We start from the raw sequence: 17,053 nt of genomic DNA, 5'->3' as shown, positions 1-17,053 counted from the left end.
AGATCCTGGGAGGGGGCACAAGTAGGCCAGCTGACCCAAATTATCCACAGGGATATTCCATACCATATGATGTCAGCTCAGATATAAAAGCTAAGGGCAGGAGGAGGAAAGGGGGGTATTTGTTACTAACAGTGTTTGCCGCCTTGAGCAACCAGCACATGTGCTGAAGCCCTGCTTCCCAGGAAGAGGCTGGACATCACTGATAGGAAGTAGAGGATAAAATTACTGGGTTTTTTCTCTTTGTTTGTGCACGTGCAAATTTTCAGTTTTGCTTTAGTAAATGTCCTTATCTCAACCTACAAGTCAATTTTCTATCTTATTTTCTCCTCCCCATCCAGGTGGGAAAGGGAGTGATGGAGCAACCTGGGGGCACCTGGCGTCCAGCCAAGGTCACCCATAGTAGAAATTCTGGAAATACCTGAAGTTTACTCTGACTTTTTAAATGAGGAAAGAATACACACTTGTATCATCCTCGTCTGACTTTTTAATTAACCTGAATAATGTAAATGATGTGACATAATCCTTAAAATGTAAGCATTCTTAATAGAAAAAGGCAGGTCATAGGCAGAAGGTCATTTTCCACATGAATATTTACAAGCAAAGAGGGTTTTTTTCTTGAAGGTGATGACTACAAATAAGTATTAAGAATCTCATTTGAAATACGTAAACCTGACATTCTTCATTTATCTAAAATATATACTTTGTTCTAGAAAACAAATTCCATGGAAAATACACACCTATCTATTGCATTGATGGTCAAGGTGAATTGACTCCATGGCTTTTAAGTATAATTTAGCTCTTTACTCCTCTTTTTTTAGTATAACCATTTCCAGTTCCATGGGCTTGAAGATCTACCAGCTGCATCTGTTAATTTCCTTCAATTATTATTGATTTGTTATGTTTTTGTGTTTTTTCTAGATTATGGGATGATGGAATTATTGATCCAGCTGACACAAGACTGGTTTTGGGACTCAGTCTCAGCGCAGCATTAAACGCACCTACGAAGAAGACAGAATTTGGAGTTTTCAGGATGTGATCTTAAACATACAACTGTCAGAATTACCTCTGTATATTTTATTTGGGGATGGACAGCAAACTTACTACAATGTTGCAGTGATGAAAAAATAAAGATTTGTATAATGCAATTTTTACTGAAAATTTTGTAATTATTTTCGCTAATTGTCACACAGTGCTTCAGTGTTTTGACAGTGATTTGGGATAAGTCACAGTGCTTGGGTAACTGCATTGCATGAATAAACTGCAGGTTCCAGCATTATATTTCATGTATGACAAGAAACCATTGGTACTATCTCATATAAATAAATCTGCAAAATATGCTACATATTTGGTGTTTATCAGCTCCTTTATTTATTTTAACTCTTTTTGTATGTCTCCTATAAATGCAAAATGTTTTTGAAATCCAACCAAAAAAAATCCACATTTGCTAGTAAACAATTTTTGCAAAGAGAAGTGCTGTAAGGGCAGCTGGGAGGTTCAACGCAGCATGAAAGTACAGATTTCATACAGTTGTTGGCATCCTGTCCTTTCTCTGGCTTTCATCCAAAAAAACATGTTCTGTGTGGTTCCCTCAAGTCAAAGCAACAAGAGAACCTGATGGATGCATAGTGTTTCCTGGAAGGGGGGGAGCGTATGCTAGTGTCTGTGGAATCAGGAGGTTGCTGCGTGTGCTTCTGAGGATGGGGGTGGGCTGAAAAGGTGTTGAAACATCTTGCTGTGTGGTCCTGCTGGCGATTTTAGTTTCACAAAGACAGAGCATTCTCCCCACAGGTATCAGTGCTTCACCCAGAGCAGAAGCTTGAAATCCACTGAGTTAAAGGGTATTGAGATGCTGGAATGCTTTGGTTATTCTGACTTATTTATTGTAGCTTGTTGCAGTGTAACGTTTTTCAAGAATTCAGTGTCTGTAATTTAATTTGTTCCTTTAGAAACATTGAACCTTGTAGAAACTAAATGCTTGGCAAGTAGTGTGCCCAAAATAAGGAGACGAATACTGTGGTAGCTAGGACTAGGAAGGTGATTTTAGCTACCTTTGCTCTGTGGGTGTCCAGATAACCATTGGCAGAAATATTCTTAACTGAGAGTGAAAATCCAAGAAGAGTCAAATCCAAGAAGAGTTAATATTCATGAATGGAGGTTCTATCCTGTGCTGGCCTGTGGGGAGAGGAAGGATTGCTAGTAGGAGTGATCATCCTGGGTGAGGTGCCAGCTGTAGTCTTCCTGGGCTTGTGTGGTAGAGGAGTTCCCCTTGGACTCAGGTAGGGGATGGAAGGTCTGCTGTCTACCAGCTTTCTCAGTTGTGTCTCAGGTAGATGCAAAAGAGAAAATGAAATAATTCTTTGGAGTGGGGATCTTCAGTATAGAATACAGGCAGCCTAGCATATGTTGAACTGTGTGGTCTCTGGCACACCTCTATATTGCACTAACAAGATCAGTTTTTCCTCTCATTTTACTGAGAGAAAATGTATCCAAAACCTGGTGTGTTCTGCACCACTAGAAATATTTCTTCTGTAGGTTTTCACAGATGTAATCTCACTGTTCTTATTAAATAACTATTTATCAGAGAGTAATAGTTTAAAATACTGGCAGCTGGGCACAGAGCTGTGCTTTTGTGCCACTGATTCTTGTTCATGTCTCTCTACATGGATTTGTGACACAGACTCAGGATTTCTTTATCCTAAAAGTACAGTGAAATTACTTATGGTTAGTGGACTTCTGAAATGCCTTTTAAAATACCCTGCTTTTAAATATGTATTTATAAAATATGGCCAGGGAGAAAAGAAGTTTCAGACCCTGAAATGACTGCTGTTCATTGCTTCCAGTAAGATGAGACACTGTATTTTCTACTATGGTTGAATAATCAGTTCAGACACCTTTTGTCTTTCTGTTCTAAATTATCGGGGTCACGTTCCCCTATCTGTCACTCCCAAAGCCATAAGGAGTCTTGCCTGTTTCTGCAGAATTTTTTTGCTTTAAATATACTCTTTCAATGAGACTGGTAATTAAATGCTGAGTTGGAGACAGTAACAAATAATCCTGGGATAATAGATAATAGAAGTAGGTACATTTGGAAGGATTCATGCTTCTGAGAATGATAACTCTGTACCACTTGTTATGTGTAAAAAGGCAGTTATTTACAGTTGTCAAAATTTCTTCCTCTGAATTTGTGTGCCAAGTCAAACACGTCCCTGAATAAATAGGAATATTCTGCCTTAATAATACTTGGCTTTGGAAACATGTTAAGCGAATGAAATTAATCAGCATAGGCTTAGCATCCCATCAGCATGTTCTTGGAGGAAGGACCTTCACTGCAGGACCTTCACTTGGAGCAGGACCTTCACTGCAGAACAGCAATTCAGAGAGTCACTAGTGATCGTCACTCCTCCACTGCATAGGTATTTTGGAAAACCTTTTGCAGGTTAATGTGCTGTGTTTCATATGCAGGCGCTGACTGTACTTGTGTGTGATGGCACTGACTGCAGAGATGGCCTCTTGGTTCCCAGAGGTTTGCTGGAAAAACTTGTTTTCTGTGGATCCAACCGGAGTGAGGAGTTGGACCCCATGCTTGTACCGTATGTGGTGATGTTGGTAGATCTATTCATGCTGTCTCAAAATAGTCACTCACATCTCTTACGTTGCCTCTAACACCAGGAATCTCATGCTTTTGCGGTGGCAGCTGCCTTTTAGGTTTAACGTGGATACCATTACAACAGTCATTCTCACTTTCCATTGGCATTGTGTACCAGTAGGAGCTCTTTTGGATGTTTAGTGAAAGGAAATTGTGAGTAAACCTAAATAAAAGGTAGCTGCCACTGCAGGGGCATAATATTCCCGATGGCATAGGCAATGTGAAAGCTGTGGGTAACTATTTCGAGACTTGTGCTATTCGTCTCTGGTGCATGTCACCTGTTCACTGTAGTACTGGAGTAGCTCACAACCACTAATCTGTTCCTGTACTGGAAAGGATGATACTTTCCAGGGATGACACTGATTTTTCAGATGGAAGTTGAGGAACAAGGGAAATGGCTGTGCTGTATCAAGTGCGCCAGCTGCAGTGGACCAGGACATCAGACTTGGTGCTCTAGACTTGCCGGGGACTTTTCTGCTCCTGTCTGGTCTTGCCTTCGGCATAGCTGTTCTAAGCTGTGTGTCCCCCTCCTGCCTTATAGAAGAGGGAAGGCCAAGAGGTTTTCTGGTTCCGGTTCTCTGTGGTAGCTAAATAGTGGTCTATTTAAGAGAGGTCAACATTTGACTACAATTTGTTTAAAAGTTGATACTGTGAGCTTGAGGTTTTCAAACACCTCTGTCTAAGGAAATGGGAAGCTGTGCATGAGGTGGGTTAAGCTGCTCATCATGTCCCTAGAGACTGTTGCAGTAACCAAGGGTTACCTTCTCGATTACCTGGACTGAGATGGTGAATTCAGGATGGATCATAAAAACATACCTGTTGCCGTTTTCCTTTTTATTCTCATTCCAGCTAGGAAGGTGCTGGGAACTACTGGGAGCTACAATTTTGTCTTCAGTCAAAATTGAAGTTTTGATTGAATTGCCAGTTTTTTTAACAAACATCAAAGTAGAGCCTCTGGAACACAATCATTGCAAGGCTTGTGAGCCTGCTTCCAGGGCTGAAGTGAGATGTGGGTAGCCACAGTCTCTAGGATGGCTCTTCCTGCAGAAATGGAGAAGCCACTGGGTACCTGTTCCCACTACTCTTCCACCCATTTTGGGGTTAGTTTAATGGAGGGTTTGTAGCCTCAGTGTTTGTGTGGGCATTTGTGTATATACTGTTCTTCCAAGAACCCATCTTTTATTGTAGTGGCTGTTTTCCAATCTATTACTCATCAAGATGAATTGCTATCTCCTGCTGAAATAGATGTTATCTTTCAAGTATGCCTCTGGACTCTTATTGCTTCAAACGTGGCAGAACTCTGATTTAACTTAGATTTTCCTTGCTGTTCAAGGTTTCAGCCAAAGAAATGCCTTGATTCAGAAAACCAGTTATGGTATATTAATTTATAAACCACATTTTAAAAAATAAGATAAGTCAATTTAACAAGGCACTTATAAAAGCCTGCTGTTTTTCAGCAAAGCCTTAAAGCATCCACTTAAAGCCAGATGTCCATTTTCATGTCTCTGATTCAGTAAAGCACTTGTTCAAATGCTTCACACTAATCTCTACAGTCTAGTAATCCTAAAATCCATCCAACTCTTATGTCTATGTCAAGCCAAAACTAGAACACATAAATGCCATAGAAATACTCAGCAGCATCAATGTAAACCTCCATTATTTTCCCGCTTTTAGAAGTACACTTAATTAGTTGATCATGGTGGAAGAGTGTGATTATGAAAAGCATATACCATGTATGACTTTAAAAATTATTCATTAGATGTAGAGATGTAGAGATGTAGAGATGTAGAGATGATAATGCACATTGATTGTGTTCTGTTTGTACCTCATTTGCAGTAACATTCACATGGAGAAAGTTAGCTTTGAGAAGCTTGAATTAGTAAATTGAACTAGTATATTAGTACAACACCGCTGTTCATCTCTGAGGTCTGATGGCATTTCATGTAGATTATCTGGAGCTGAGCTCTGCAGTGCCACAGGCTCCCCTAATTCCATAATCAGTCCCTTTCATATGACTGGTTACTGACATGGTCAAAAGGTACCTGCCTTTTTGTAACTGGGAACAGTGGTCTTGCACTTTTTATGCCTTTTCTTTGACCCTTTTCTGCTCCTTGACATGGTAGCTTCTGACATTCTTATTTAATATTCAGCTATCCTGCTGATATTTTTGCTGCTGATTTTTTACCCCCTAGTGCTAGAGACAAGGTGAATGGGGAACGAGGGGCAGTGATGTTTGCAGAGACAGTGTAATGCAGACAGTAACAAGCAGAAACATACAGTTCTGTGGGTGTCTGTAGCCAGACAGATACAGCAACTTTTGGAAAGAGAAATTTGTAATTGCTTCCACATTAAAGAATAATGTTACTGGGGTAACTAACATTAAACTCAGCTTTTTACAGGAAATGCAAGTTCAAAAGAAAACAGTCGTGTTTTTCTGAGCATCTCTGTGGTGTGTTCAAAACTGCATGACTAATCCTCATACTATAAAATACAACTTGAATTTTTGGTCAGGCTTTACAGATGCTGCTATCAAAGTTGAATAGGCCATATATCTGCCTCTCCATATGAAGTGTTGCATTTTTCATAGCCTAAGAAACTTTGTTTTGGCAAACCCATCATTTTCAGTACTGCACATGGTTGTGTTTTTGTTCCAAAGCCTGGGCTTTGCTATGACTAGTTCACCACCAGCATGATGTCTGAAATCTTAGCCTTCCTGGTGGTAAAATGAAACAAGGATTCATGCAAACAGGCAGAGGATCTCTCCTCTGACCAGCAATTACAAATGAGACCTTTGCTGAATGTGATGATCAATTGGAGTGTGTGGGAGGAGGTAACAGCAAGAGGTGAACACGCAGTTCTGGAGGCAAGCAACGTGATAGTCAGAGAGATCAGAGCCTTTTTATTGCTTCAAACAAAATAGTTGGAAATGACTTGTTAAACTCCTTTTGTTCCCTTAAAACACTGCCTGCCTACTAGGAAAAATTACCCACTTTAATTTTCCTTTAAACAACTTTTTTTTCTTTGTACTCATATTGTGTTCTTAGCTCCCCTTCCTAGCTCCCCTACAAATGATGAACAAGTAGAGTTTTGTTAAGGAGGTTTTCCAAATTCCTCCTTCTCCAGATGATCCTTCGCCTAAGGAGTCTCAGCCCAGTTCCTGCTGCCACTGGCTTTTGGGCAGGAACATCCCCATCCCACTGCAGAGCTTGCAGCTGGAAGTGGAGCCTCCTCACAGGCAGACCCTGCTCCCTGTCTCCTTGTTCCCACAATCCACATGCCAGTTGGCCAGATGTCTCATGCCAGCAAAGCTGCTGCTCATTAACCCTGTTTTGCCCCAGCAGTGGCCCAGATGAGCCTGGAAAGGGGTGAGCATTGTCCCTCATCTTGCACGTTCTTCTCGGCATGCCACTTCTTTTCTCTATGGGAGAAGCTGCTCCTGTCTTCTTCCTGCCCCACCATGACCATGAGGCCTGGGCAGTTTTGAGCCTGCCAGGGATGCTTTTGGTGACAGTATTCTGGAACATTAAGGCCACTGGGCTTGAAGAGCTAAATGTCAGTGGGAAGACCTGAATGTGAGATGTGTTCACTCATGATAGGTCTCCTTTTGGCGACTACACTTTTTCTCTCCTAGTACAGAGGTGGCCTCATTTGATACACAGGGTGAATGATACTCCCCAAGCACCTGCTCTGTAATCTGATATTTGGTCTCAAGCACCATTCACAGTTCTTCTTGAAGTATTAGCAGTAACTTTTATCCTGAGTGTTTTGATGCTGCTTCTTACCTTGCCCTGTGGTCCTGAGCCTCCCTACCCTATTGTTTCCCATCTGTCCTCATTCAAGCATTCCTATTCTCATCAGCTCGTTTCTCATCATCTCTTATCTCTCCCTTCTCCCTGACTCCCTCAGGCTAATCCTCGCATCCTTGCTCTTCCTTCCATCACGTCGTGCTTTTCTTTAGCCTGCAAGCTACTAACTCTCCCTCCTCTCAGATCCCTGTGCTGACTTCCCAGCCTAGTCTCCCTGATAGCCCAACCTCCACTCGCACCTTAATGTGTCCAGTGGCCACCCTCTCCTTCCTCCATCCCAACCCTCAGGAGCGAAGGAAGAGCTTCCCACTCCGCTCACACAACACGGGGGCTACCCGGTCCTCCGCTGCGGGCAAGGCACGGGGGATGCGGACAGGGTGCGGGTGGCCGGCCCGCGTCCCCCTCGTTGGCTCTCGGGAGACGGAGCCGCTGTGCTGTTTGGCCCGAGGGCGACCACCTCTGCCGGGGCGACCGCTTTTTGGGGCACCCACTGGGGCGGTGGGAGGTGGGGGGCGCGGGGCGCGGCGCCGCGGCGGTGGGCGCTGACGCAGGCGGGGCGGGCGCGGCGCTATAAAGGCGGCGGCGGCGGCGGCGGGGCGGCAGCACCATGGAGAGCTGCCGGGCGCTGGCGCTCTGCGCCGTGGCGGCCGCGCTGCTGCTCAGCGCCCGCGGGCAGGGCTCGGCCCCGCCGCGCCGCGCCCGAGACCTGGGAGCGCCCGGCGGCGGCGGCACCTCCCGGGAGAAGGAGCTGGTGGGGCGGGGGGCCGGGGTGGGGAGCTGGTGGGGCAGGGGTCGCCGCCCGGCCGGGCGCGGTCTGACTTGGGGCTGCGGGGGTCTCTCGGCAGATCGAGGCGCTGCAGGAGGTGCTGGAGAAGCTGAAGAGCAAGCGGGGACCGCACTACGAGAAGAAGTTCGGGCAAGTGCCCATGGTGAGTGTCCCGGCGGGATGGGAAGGGACCAGGAAGGCAAGGCGAGAGGGGAGGGAACGGGCGGGACGGGACGGGACGGGAGGGGACGGGACAGGGAAGGAAAGAGAAGGGAAAAGAAGGGGGTAGCGCGGAATGAGGCGGGACGGTACGGAACAGAATGAGACAGGGATGGGGAAGGAAAAGAAAGGGAAGGGGAAGGGCGGGACGAGACGGGACAGAACGGAATAGAACCCCCGTCCTCACCGCCGGCCGGTGCCCGCAGTGCGACGCTGGGGAGCAGTGCGCCGTGAGGAAGGGGGCCCGCATCGGGAAGCTCTGCGACTGCCCTCGGGGTACTTCGTGCAATTCCTTCCTCCTCAAGTGCCTGTAAGCAGGGACGCCCCGGGACAAGCCGCCGGGAGCGCAGGCACCGACGTCTGACCGCCCCGACGTGCCGGCCTGGGGTGACAGCGACGACTTCCCGCAGCACTTTCGCCCGAGAAGCGCAGCGAGAAGCCCCCGCGTCGCCCATGTAACGCCGTCCGTGACATCCGACATCCGTGGAGCTGTTTTCTTTCTCTCCCCCGTCCCACCCCTTCCCCTCCCTCTTCTCCTCCCCGCTTTTTTTTGTCCGTCCAGGAAAATCCCGGGCCGCGCCTTGGCGAGTAGAGGTGCCGGTCCCGGGAGCTGCAGTGCCGGTGCACAGCCGAGCGGTGCCGAGCCGTGCTGGGAAGCGGGACTGGCCCCGTGCCGTGCCCAGGGCTGTCCGGCCCCTTCCTCGGGCTGGGAACATCCACCCGCTGCCGGCTGGAGGAGCTGGGGCCAGGGGATTCCCCTGGGTGGTTGGAGGGTAAGATGGGGGAGTGGGAAGCGAGTGTGTCCAAAACACCCTGACCCCTCTTTCTTGCCTCGTAGCTGAGAGGTCCGGGCTCGGCACACCCCAGAGCGAGCGGCCCGCAACCCGCGGTGGGGTTTGCCTGCACCACTGGCTTCAGGCCAAATCCAGTTGTGCTCACCCCGTGCTGCAGAAAGTCCTACATGAGATACTGGTGGTGTTCAGGGGTCCGGCACTAGCCTGGCTGGGGTGGGGCTGGGGGGAAATCAGTTGCTTTACTGGAGCCACCACGGAGAGAAAGCTGTCTGGATCCGTTGCAAACTACCTGGGGATATCCTAGTCATCTAGACCAAATGGCTCACGTTTCTACAATGAACTGATGTATATAAGTATGTCTGTCCTCCATAGGTACACTGTGTGTTTCAGCAAACTCCTTACATGTTTCAATCCTTTGTTTGTCTCTATTAATAAAGTCAATATTCTGATTTTGGTGTTTTGGAAGTTTTAATTCACACACTCAGAGTGAGATTCTAAGGGTTTCTTCAAAACTATTTCAGCTGTGTACTTTAGCCAGGTCATTAGGACTGAAAACTGAGGTTCATGTTTTCTGGTGCTGCTAAGCTGATGGATGGTCCTTCCCCACTGGCACCCAGAGGGATTGGGCCAAATACAGAGGCTTTGGGCCTCAGGTTTTCCTTTGGGAGAGACAGGGTTCATCTCCAGGCTGGGGAGGCAATGTAGGGGGGTCAGCCATCATGAGCAGGGTCGTCTTTGTTGCTTTATGTTTGATTCCCATAAAAGATGGATCACTGAAGGAACTTCTTGGCCCTCCTTTATCACAACTCATCTGTGGCTGTGTTTGCCAGAACCAGCATGGAGATGAGGGGCTGAATGGGCAGACACAGGGGAAAGACGCACAAACAGGTTTCATATTTGATGCTGCAGAGAGCAGGAATTTATATGAGAAACCCAGAGTTGCGTGAGAAAAAGAAGAGATATCTGTAAGGCACTTGCTTTGTTCCTGAAGAGTAAAAGCATGTAAGCAATTCTGGCTGAAAGAGGTACAGAAAAACTGACTGCAATACTATTCATTTTTTTATCAGTATTACTACTATTATTATTGCTATTATTGTTGTTTCTGGGTATTGTTGTTGTTATTATTAGTTATTCTTTTCCAGGACAGGGACAAGCTCTTCTTAGCCCAGAGAAAGAGAAAATAAAGAGCAGCTGAAAACATCCAGAGTTTGAAGGCTGTTGTAGCAGATGGGGCCTCAAGACTTGGGGATGCCATTCATGGCCAAGGTGTTAAATTAGTGCAAGGGCCATGGTGCAAATGGTGAGAACACTGTTCAGGGAGGACCTTACAGAGAGAAGGGATATGGAGTGAGCAGGGATAGAGGAGTGGGATTTTCCAGGTGGAGATGGCAACCATCAGCTTTAACTGAAGTTTTTGTGACTGTGTGTGAGTGCTGGCCTGTGGGGGAGAGGTGTGATAGTGCATTCACAGGACTGGAGGCAAGTGTCAGGGGGTAACTGTGCTCATGGATTTATGTTTTATGGTATTTCCCAGACAAACTCTAGGCATTAGCTCTTGATCTCTTGTGGAATAATGAAATACTTTTTGTAGCACCTGTTTTTGGTTCCCATACAAACAATAACAAGGACTTATATTTAGGTACTAGATGCTTTCAGGCATAGAGCACATAGGCTGGGAGTTTGGTGGTCCTCTCAGCACTGTGTCCAGCCCCAAGTCTCAACATGAAGGTTTATTTACACAGAATTGGACTGAAACATAAAATATTGGACTAAAATTTATCAAGAATTATTCAGCTCATAAGTTAATTTTATAGTTCTTGTTTTGCCTGATCATAGTGCTCAAAATTATAAGTGTAGTTTACATAATGATCAAAATTATAAATCTAAAACCTTACTTAAGGGAACTAGCATTTATGGTTTACTTGCCTGATACTGTCATTATGACAATACTCTCTGCAATGTTGTGTGCATTAACCTGAGGACTCTAAGCACATTGATTATACAGATGACACATATTGCATTACAGTTATTTCTATTGTACAGATTAAGAAAAAATAGTGCGGGAGGGAAACTTGTGCTGTAACAGTCAGGATAGAGTTGCCATTTGCATATTTTTCACTCCTAAAATCAATTACATGAGATTACACCATTTTTTCATTTAAAAGGTCTCTTGACTTCACCTTACTAACACTTCCAAGGTGGGCCCTACACACAACTGAGTGCCCAAAAGAAGCAGCACAGCTTTTGAACATTCATCTTGGGTTTAGACACCAGTGAGGGTTGCAAGAAACTTGGACTCAATCCTGTGGTTCAGAAATGATGTGTTTATTGAGTATGAAGTAAAAAACCCCAGCTGCCTCCAGTCTCAGCCCATTAGGACCCAACCATGGTACATCTGCTTGCCTGCTGGCAACTCCATTTCAAGATGAAAATTTTATTTTTGATTGGATCTTCTGACTGGAAACAGATGTGAAACCTGCTGCTGGCGGACTGGCTGGCAGGTCATTTTTTTCTGCGTGGTAGGTTGACCAGCACTTTCTGCTGGCCCCACAGCCTAGGGGACCACGGCTGTGGGTCTACCTCACCAGGCCTCTGGCAGCTCCCAGGCCCATAGGTTTGGCTAAAACATTACACCCCTTCTCAACCACTCCACACACCAAGACTGAAACATGAAGGGACATCATGAAAAAGCATAGCAGAAAAGTGTTAATTAAAGAGGATGTTATTTATAACTGCTCTCTAAAGCTTCCTGAAAGAAATAAAGATGAAATATAATGCTAGAAATCAAGGAACCCATGCAGAAAACACATTTCTGTCACTAGTGAAACACCAATCAAAGAGTTAGTTGAATATCAAAGCAGCAGTACAGAGGCCCACCCAGTTTGGCCAGTTTGCCCCTTCTCCTTGCTGTCTGTGGGCTTTCCTCATGTCATAACTGCGAGTGCAGTGTGATCCACCTTCTAGAGCATGCCAAACCTCTTCCCAAAGACCACCTAGTCAAAACTCAAAGGTGATAAATTTACATTGCTTTTCTCCAGCCAAATCTTCTTCAGGAGGCTCCACATAATCCTCAGACTTGGTGTCCCTGGTGGAGGCATACACTGCTCTTCATTAACCAGCATCTGGAAAATATATGCCTCTGGATAGCAGCTTCTGGGGTAGCAGATGGGGCAAGTACTAAGAGGACAACTGAAGTTCACATCAAAAGTCACAGAGTTTGGAGATAACATTGCACGGACACAGTATATTTCACAGTCCCAGGACAAATCCCATGATATTTTCTGCTGGGGTGGGTTTTGCTGCTGCTTGGGTTCTGGGTTTTTGTTGCAGGTTTTGTTTGTTTCCCCTCCCTTCTTTCAGTACCTTATTGACTTAGCAGAGAAAATAATTATGCACCAGTCAACACTGACAGAATGTGTCTGTGGATGTTTTCAGACTTCCGACCTTTTTGTAACTCACAGGGAAGAATATGGTGCTGCAACCAGTCATTTGCTATTCCTTGTAAGGCTTCAGTTTAACAGAAGTAGTGGAGACTTTATGCCTTTGTGCTTGTGGTGGATCCACTGCAGACTGGAGTTGGGTAAAAATAAAACAAGCAGAAGAACAAGAGGTGGCAGTGTTGTAATAGAATTATATTCTCAGCAAGCAGCCATCTCTTGCCTAAGTGAGTGTGTTAGCTTAACTGTGATGAACAGGATTTTGGGTATTGGATTTATGTTATTTTATTTTTGCAATAGAGCAAGCCGGAGCATGCAGCTATACTTTGCCTGTCTAGAGGATCTCTGACCCCTTACAACCCCCGGCAAGTCATCCTTCAATACTAGATCTCTGAGAGGTGTGACAACACCCCTTGCTGGGAAGGGGAACTGCACAAAAAGGGACTCAGGGACCTAAGCAGCCTTACCTGGGGCCTTCATTTTCCTCCTCCAGTCCCTAACCCCACCTGTGTGAGGCCCTTTTCAGCTCAGACATGGGCCTTCAGTCACCAGCTTTGTCTTGTGGAGGAATGTTGGACCTATGTTGTAGGTACCTTGTTTCCTGCATGGGACCCCTCATCCCAATGTTGTAGCTTGTCTCCAGTCCTGTCTTCAGACCCATCTCCTCTGACTGCATTCCTCTGATGGATTCTGGATCTGGTTCCTTTCTTGCCTTCTCTGGGATCCTGTTACGAATACCCAGGTCTGTCCCACTGGTAAGGGCACTGCCTCTGCTGGGGTCCACCTTGTCTCCCAGCTCATGTTCCTTTGGACACAACATTGACAGTTGTTGTCTGCTTGCATTTATCCATAAAACAGGTAACACTTCACACCAGTGTGCCAAATGGAGATCACAGAAATGAGACTGATGATGACAATGGGCTGCTGCATTAAACAAAATGCAACTAAAATTAAGACCCTAATGAAAAGCATAAAGGCAAATGAGAGATTATCACTTTTTGCGTGACATATCCATGGAGGATATTGTACAAACCATAATTTTATTATAACTTCACCTCTCATTTGTATTTATGGAATTAACAGTCATCTTTACAAAGTACATCAGGGGAGGATATTTTGCTGCATTTGAACAGAGAATTTTTTGTTTTATTTAAATTATAACACTAAACTTACTTAAGACTAGTAGGCACAAGATGGTGAATATATATCTTCTCAAAGGGCATAACTGATTTATTTGTATCAGTAGGTATGACACCAAAAAAAAGGGGGACTTTTTCCTGAAGGTATGTTATAAACACTAGTGGTACTGGTAGCACCCTGTAGTGAACCAGTGGATGGCAGTAAACGTGAAGGCACACCATGTAGGATGGGTGCATTGTGCCCTGCCAAGGCTGTATGGGCTGAATCCCCTTCTTACCCATACATTGCTGTACTCCTGATACACATGAGAGGACAGGAATTTTGAATATATCATGCCCTAACCCGAGCTGATCTAACAGTTTTTAGTATGCAACATTTCACCCTCATTATATACATAAGGAACTTTGTGGTTCAGGAGACAAAGCCGATTTTTTTGAGATGTCTTAATTACTTTTAACTGTAATTGTGACACAGTGACAGGCCTAGAAGTTTCACTGAAGCCTTTTCTCTGGAGATAAATTACCTATTGTGGCCAGAAGTATTTTTTTTCTTTAAATATATCTTTATGAGTTCATTCGGCACTATTGTTGCTTCTCATGTTGTTCAGAATATATTTTATACGTATTCAATTCAGCTAGTACAGACTCATGCCTCTTTTTATATCTGACACTTTGTGAATTTAAATTGGATTCAAATTTACCTAGTTTTACTAGTACTTTTATGTGGAAAAGTTATTCAAGACTCATGTAGCAAAGACGACAAAATTCTACGTAAGATACAAACCTGAGAGAACACGGTTATATTCGTGTGCAAAATACTTGGACTGACTTCTTTGTTCATAGAGAAGACAATAGAATAAAACAGAAAATGGTTATCAGACTGGAAGATTCTCGGAGAATCACTGCTGTGCAGTAGGAGCAGTGTATAATACAGAATTCTGAAGGAGGATTTTGAAAAGCTGCAAAAACATGCAGCTCTCTGTGAATCGCAGAGTCATGGAATATCCTAAGTCAGAAGGGACCCACAGCGTTGATCGAGTCCAGCTCTGGCCCTGCACAGGACTTCCCCAACAACCACACCATGCACCTCAGGGCGTTGTCCAAAGACTTCTTGAACTCTGTCAGACTTGGAGCTGTGACCACTTCTCTGGGCAGCCTGTTCAGTGCCCAACCAGGGTGAAGAACCTCTTTCTAATACCCAATCTAAACCTCCCCTGACACAACTCCAGGCCATTCCCTCAGGAATTAAACTCTATTGCCGTTGAGTAGTTTCCATAGAGAACCATTTACAAACTATGTGCAATTCTGATTTTCTCTGTGAAGTAATCCAAACAGGAAAAACCAAACAAAAAACCTCCAAACTTTAGGGACAGTTTAGGGGTGGAGAACTGATCCACTGGTAGCTGCATCTATTGTTCCTTTATTTAGATACCAGTACTGTACCCTAGTGAAACTATGTATTTGTTCTGGATTTACTTACATAATTTCATTGCTATAGTGCTATTTCTTCTGCTATTTTTGTCTCATAAATCCCTAACAGAGTAAAGCACTGGATATTTGAAGAGCCATTGAAGACTTTCTGGCTTTTGTTGAAGATACAGCATAAACTCTATTTTGAGAAACATTCCTGCTTCTTGGAAAGGTGGTGGTAGCTCCAAAGAAATACCTGGGGGCAAAACTTGGTCAGATTGAATATTTCTGATTGTGTTTGACAAACTTAACGTGCGAGGTACTAATTACTGCTTTCCTGTCTGGGAAATAGCCAGAAGCTGTTGGAGGAACATGTGTAAATATGTGTCTTCAGGTTCTCGCTGTTATGTCAGATTTCCCTTAGGAAATAACTTCGTCCCCCTGTTTTGGAATGGGAAAGATATAAGGAGATATATTGCTCTGAAGATCTATATGCCATGAACTGAAGAGAGGTGATCAAGGTAAGCAGTATGCATGAAATCACAGTTACTCAAATGAGCTTCCTTAACACTGCTGAAGTTACAGGTGTTTATTTTTTGCATCCTTCTTCATCTGTTCTTTACCCTGCCTAAAGTCAGAGAAAGGAATATTAAAAAAGGATACAGCCTTGTAGTACCATTACAGCAGGTAGGGACATTTGGATAAAGCAACTGTATAGCTCTCCCAGATGAGATTTTTGCAAAGTCACCCCTGAGCTCAGAGGGGACATTGCACGTGAGATCTTTCACGCCACCCAAATTCTGGATGGGCTTTTTTACTCACTTTTGACTGGCTTTATGACCCTGTTATGAGAATATGCTACCCAAGCACTGTTAAATATGTACACAGATTAATTCTTATACCCTATTCTACAAATTCAGCAGAAGAGGGAAGCAGAGGAGTGCACACAGTGTTTGCTGGCAAATTGTTGGAAAATAGTTTAGCAATTTGTAGAGAAATGATCACATCAATTTGCTGTATTATGTATATTATGCCTGGAAATGGGATATCTATATAAATGAATAGCCAAGAGCCCAGATTAGCAACTATCCAGATGATGGTTACTTCAAGTAAATCCAGTGTATTTCTCGAATAAGTACCGCATTAATTAAAATTACTTTAGATACACACTTGGAGAAGAATAATAGGTATCTGAAGATAGTAATGAGAAATATCTTATGCTTTTAATGATAATTTCTTATGAATTATAGGAATTTCTTTACCAGTTTTTTGACTGTAAAAGAGGCGTGTAAGAAACATGGACTTTATTCACAGAAATTGTAGCTTCTTTTTTTTTTGATGCTGTCTAAGGGAATTTGTGTTTGTGCTTTTTTTTGTGTTCACTGTGGTTCAGAGAAGACCTATTTTGAGGTGGGAAAGTTAACAAAAAATGACTTGGTGCTGTGTTAATTTTAAAATACCTCAAGCAGATTCTTAGCAATATATTTCAGAATTGCTATTGTGTGCACACACTCATATTTATCTATCTATGAATCAACCAATAAATCTTTCTGTATGCACGCATGCATACAGGTCAGCAGAAGACATAAGCAAGTTTCATCAGGTGATGGAAAAAGAGGAAAGAGATTTGCAACAGTTTTCCTTCTGTACATGCCAACTTTCATCCAGTCCCTTCTTGTTCTTGGGAAAGCAGAACTACTTTCATTATTAACCTTGTCCTGTCTTTCCCCAGTAATCCTACCTTTTCCTCCTTGAATGGCAGTAAATAGACAGTTTCATTCCATTTCCTACTCAATTAGGTCCCTTTTCCTTTTTCTTACTCTCCAGTTAGCCATG

The 17,053-nt window shown here is 44.1% G+C and overlaps 2 protein-coding genes across 4 annotated transcripts in view; both read left to right on the top strand.

The window, feature by feature from the left end:
- MCCC2 (methylcrotonoyl-CoA carboxylase 2) overlaps nucleotides 1–1,145 on the top strand; it is a 34,404-nt gene extending 33,259 nt beyond the window's left edge. For all 3 annotated transcript variants that reach the window (XM_027670246.1, XM_027670247.1, XM_027670248.1), the window contains exon 17: nucleotides 919–1,145. In XM_027670246.1, coding sequence (XP_027526047.1) covers nucleotides 919–1,036 — 118 coding nt within the window. In that variant the 3' untranslated portion in view covers nucleotides 1,037–1,145. The remainder of the gene's footprint in view (nucleotides 1–918) is intronic.
- Nucleotides 1,146–8,056: 6,911 nt separating this feature from the next.
- On the top strand, nucleotides 8,057–9,680 carry CARTPT (CART prepropeptide). Its single transcript, XM_027670256.1, has 3 exons — nucleotides 8,057–8,203; nucleotides 8,298–8,381; nucleotides 8,644–9,680. The coding sequence occupies exons 1-3, from the start codon at nucleotides 8,060–8,062 to the stop codon at nucleotides 8,749–8,751; spliced, it is 336 nt and encodes a 111-aa protein (XP_027526057.1). The 5' UTR covers nucleotides 8,057–8,059; the 3' UTR covers nucleotides 8,752–9,680.
- Nucleotides 9,681–17,053: the final 7,373 nt, after the last annotated feature.

Source organism: Neopelma chrysocephalum, unplaced genomic scaffold (assembly GCF_003984885.1).
Source record: "Neopelma chrysocephalum unplaced genomic scaffold, ASM398488v2 Primary Assembly neopelma1_96821, whole genome shotgun sequence".
Taxonomy (NCBI): Eukaryota; Metazoa; Chordata; class Aves; order Passeriformes; family Pipridae; genus Neopelma; species Neopelma chrysocephalum.
The sequence above is the reverse complement of the archived record's forward strand: the minus strand, read 5'-3'. Positions and strand labels throughout refer to the sequence as shown.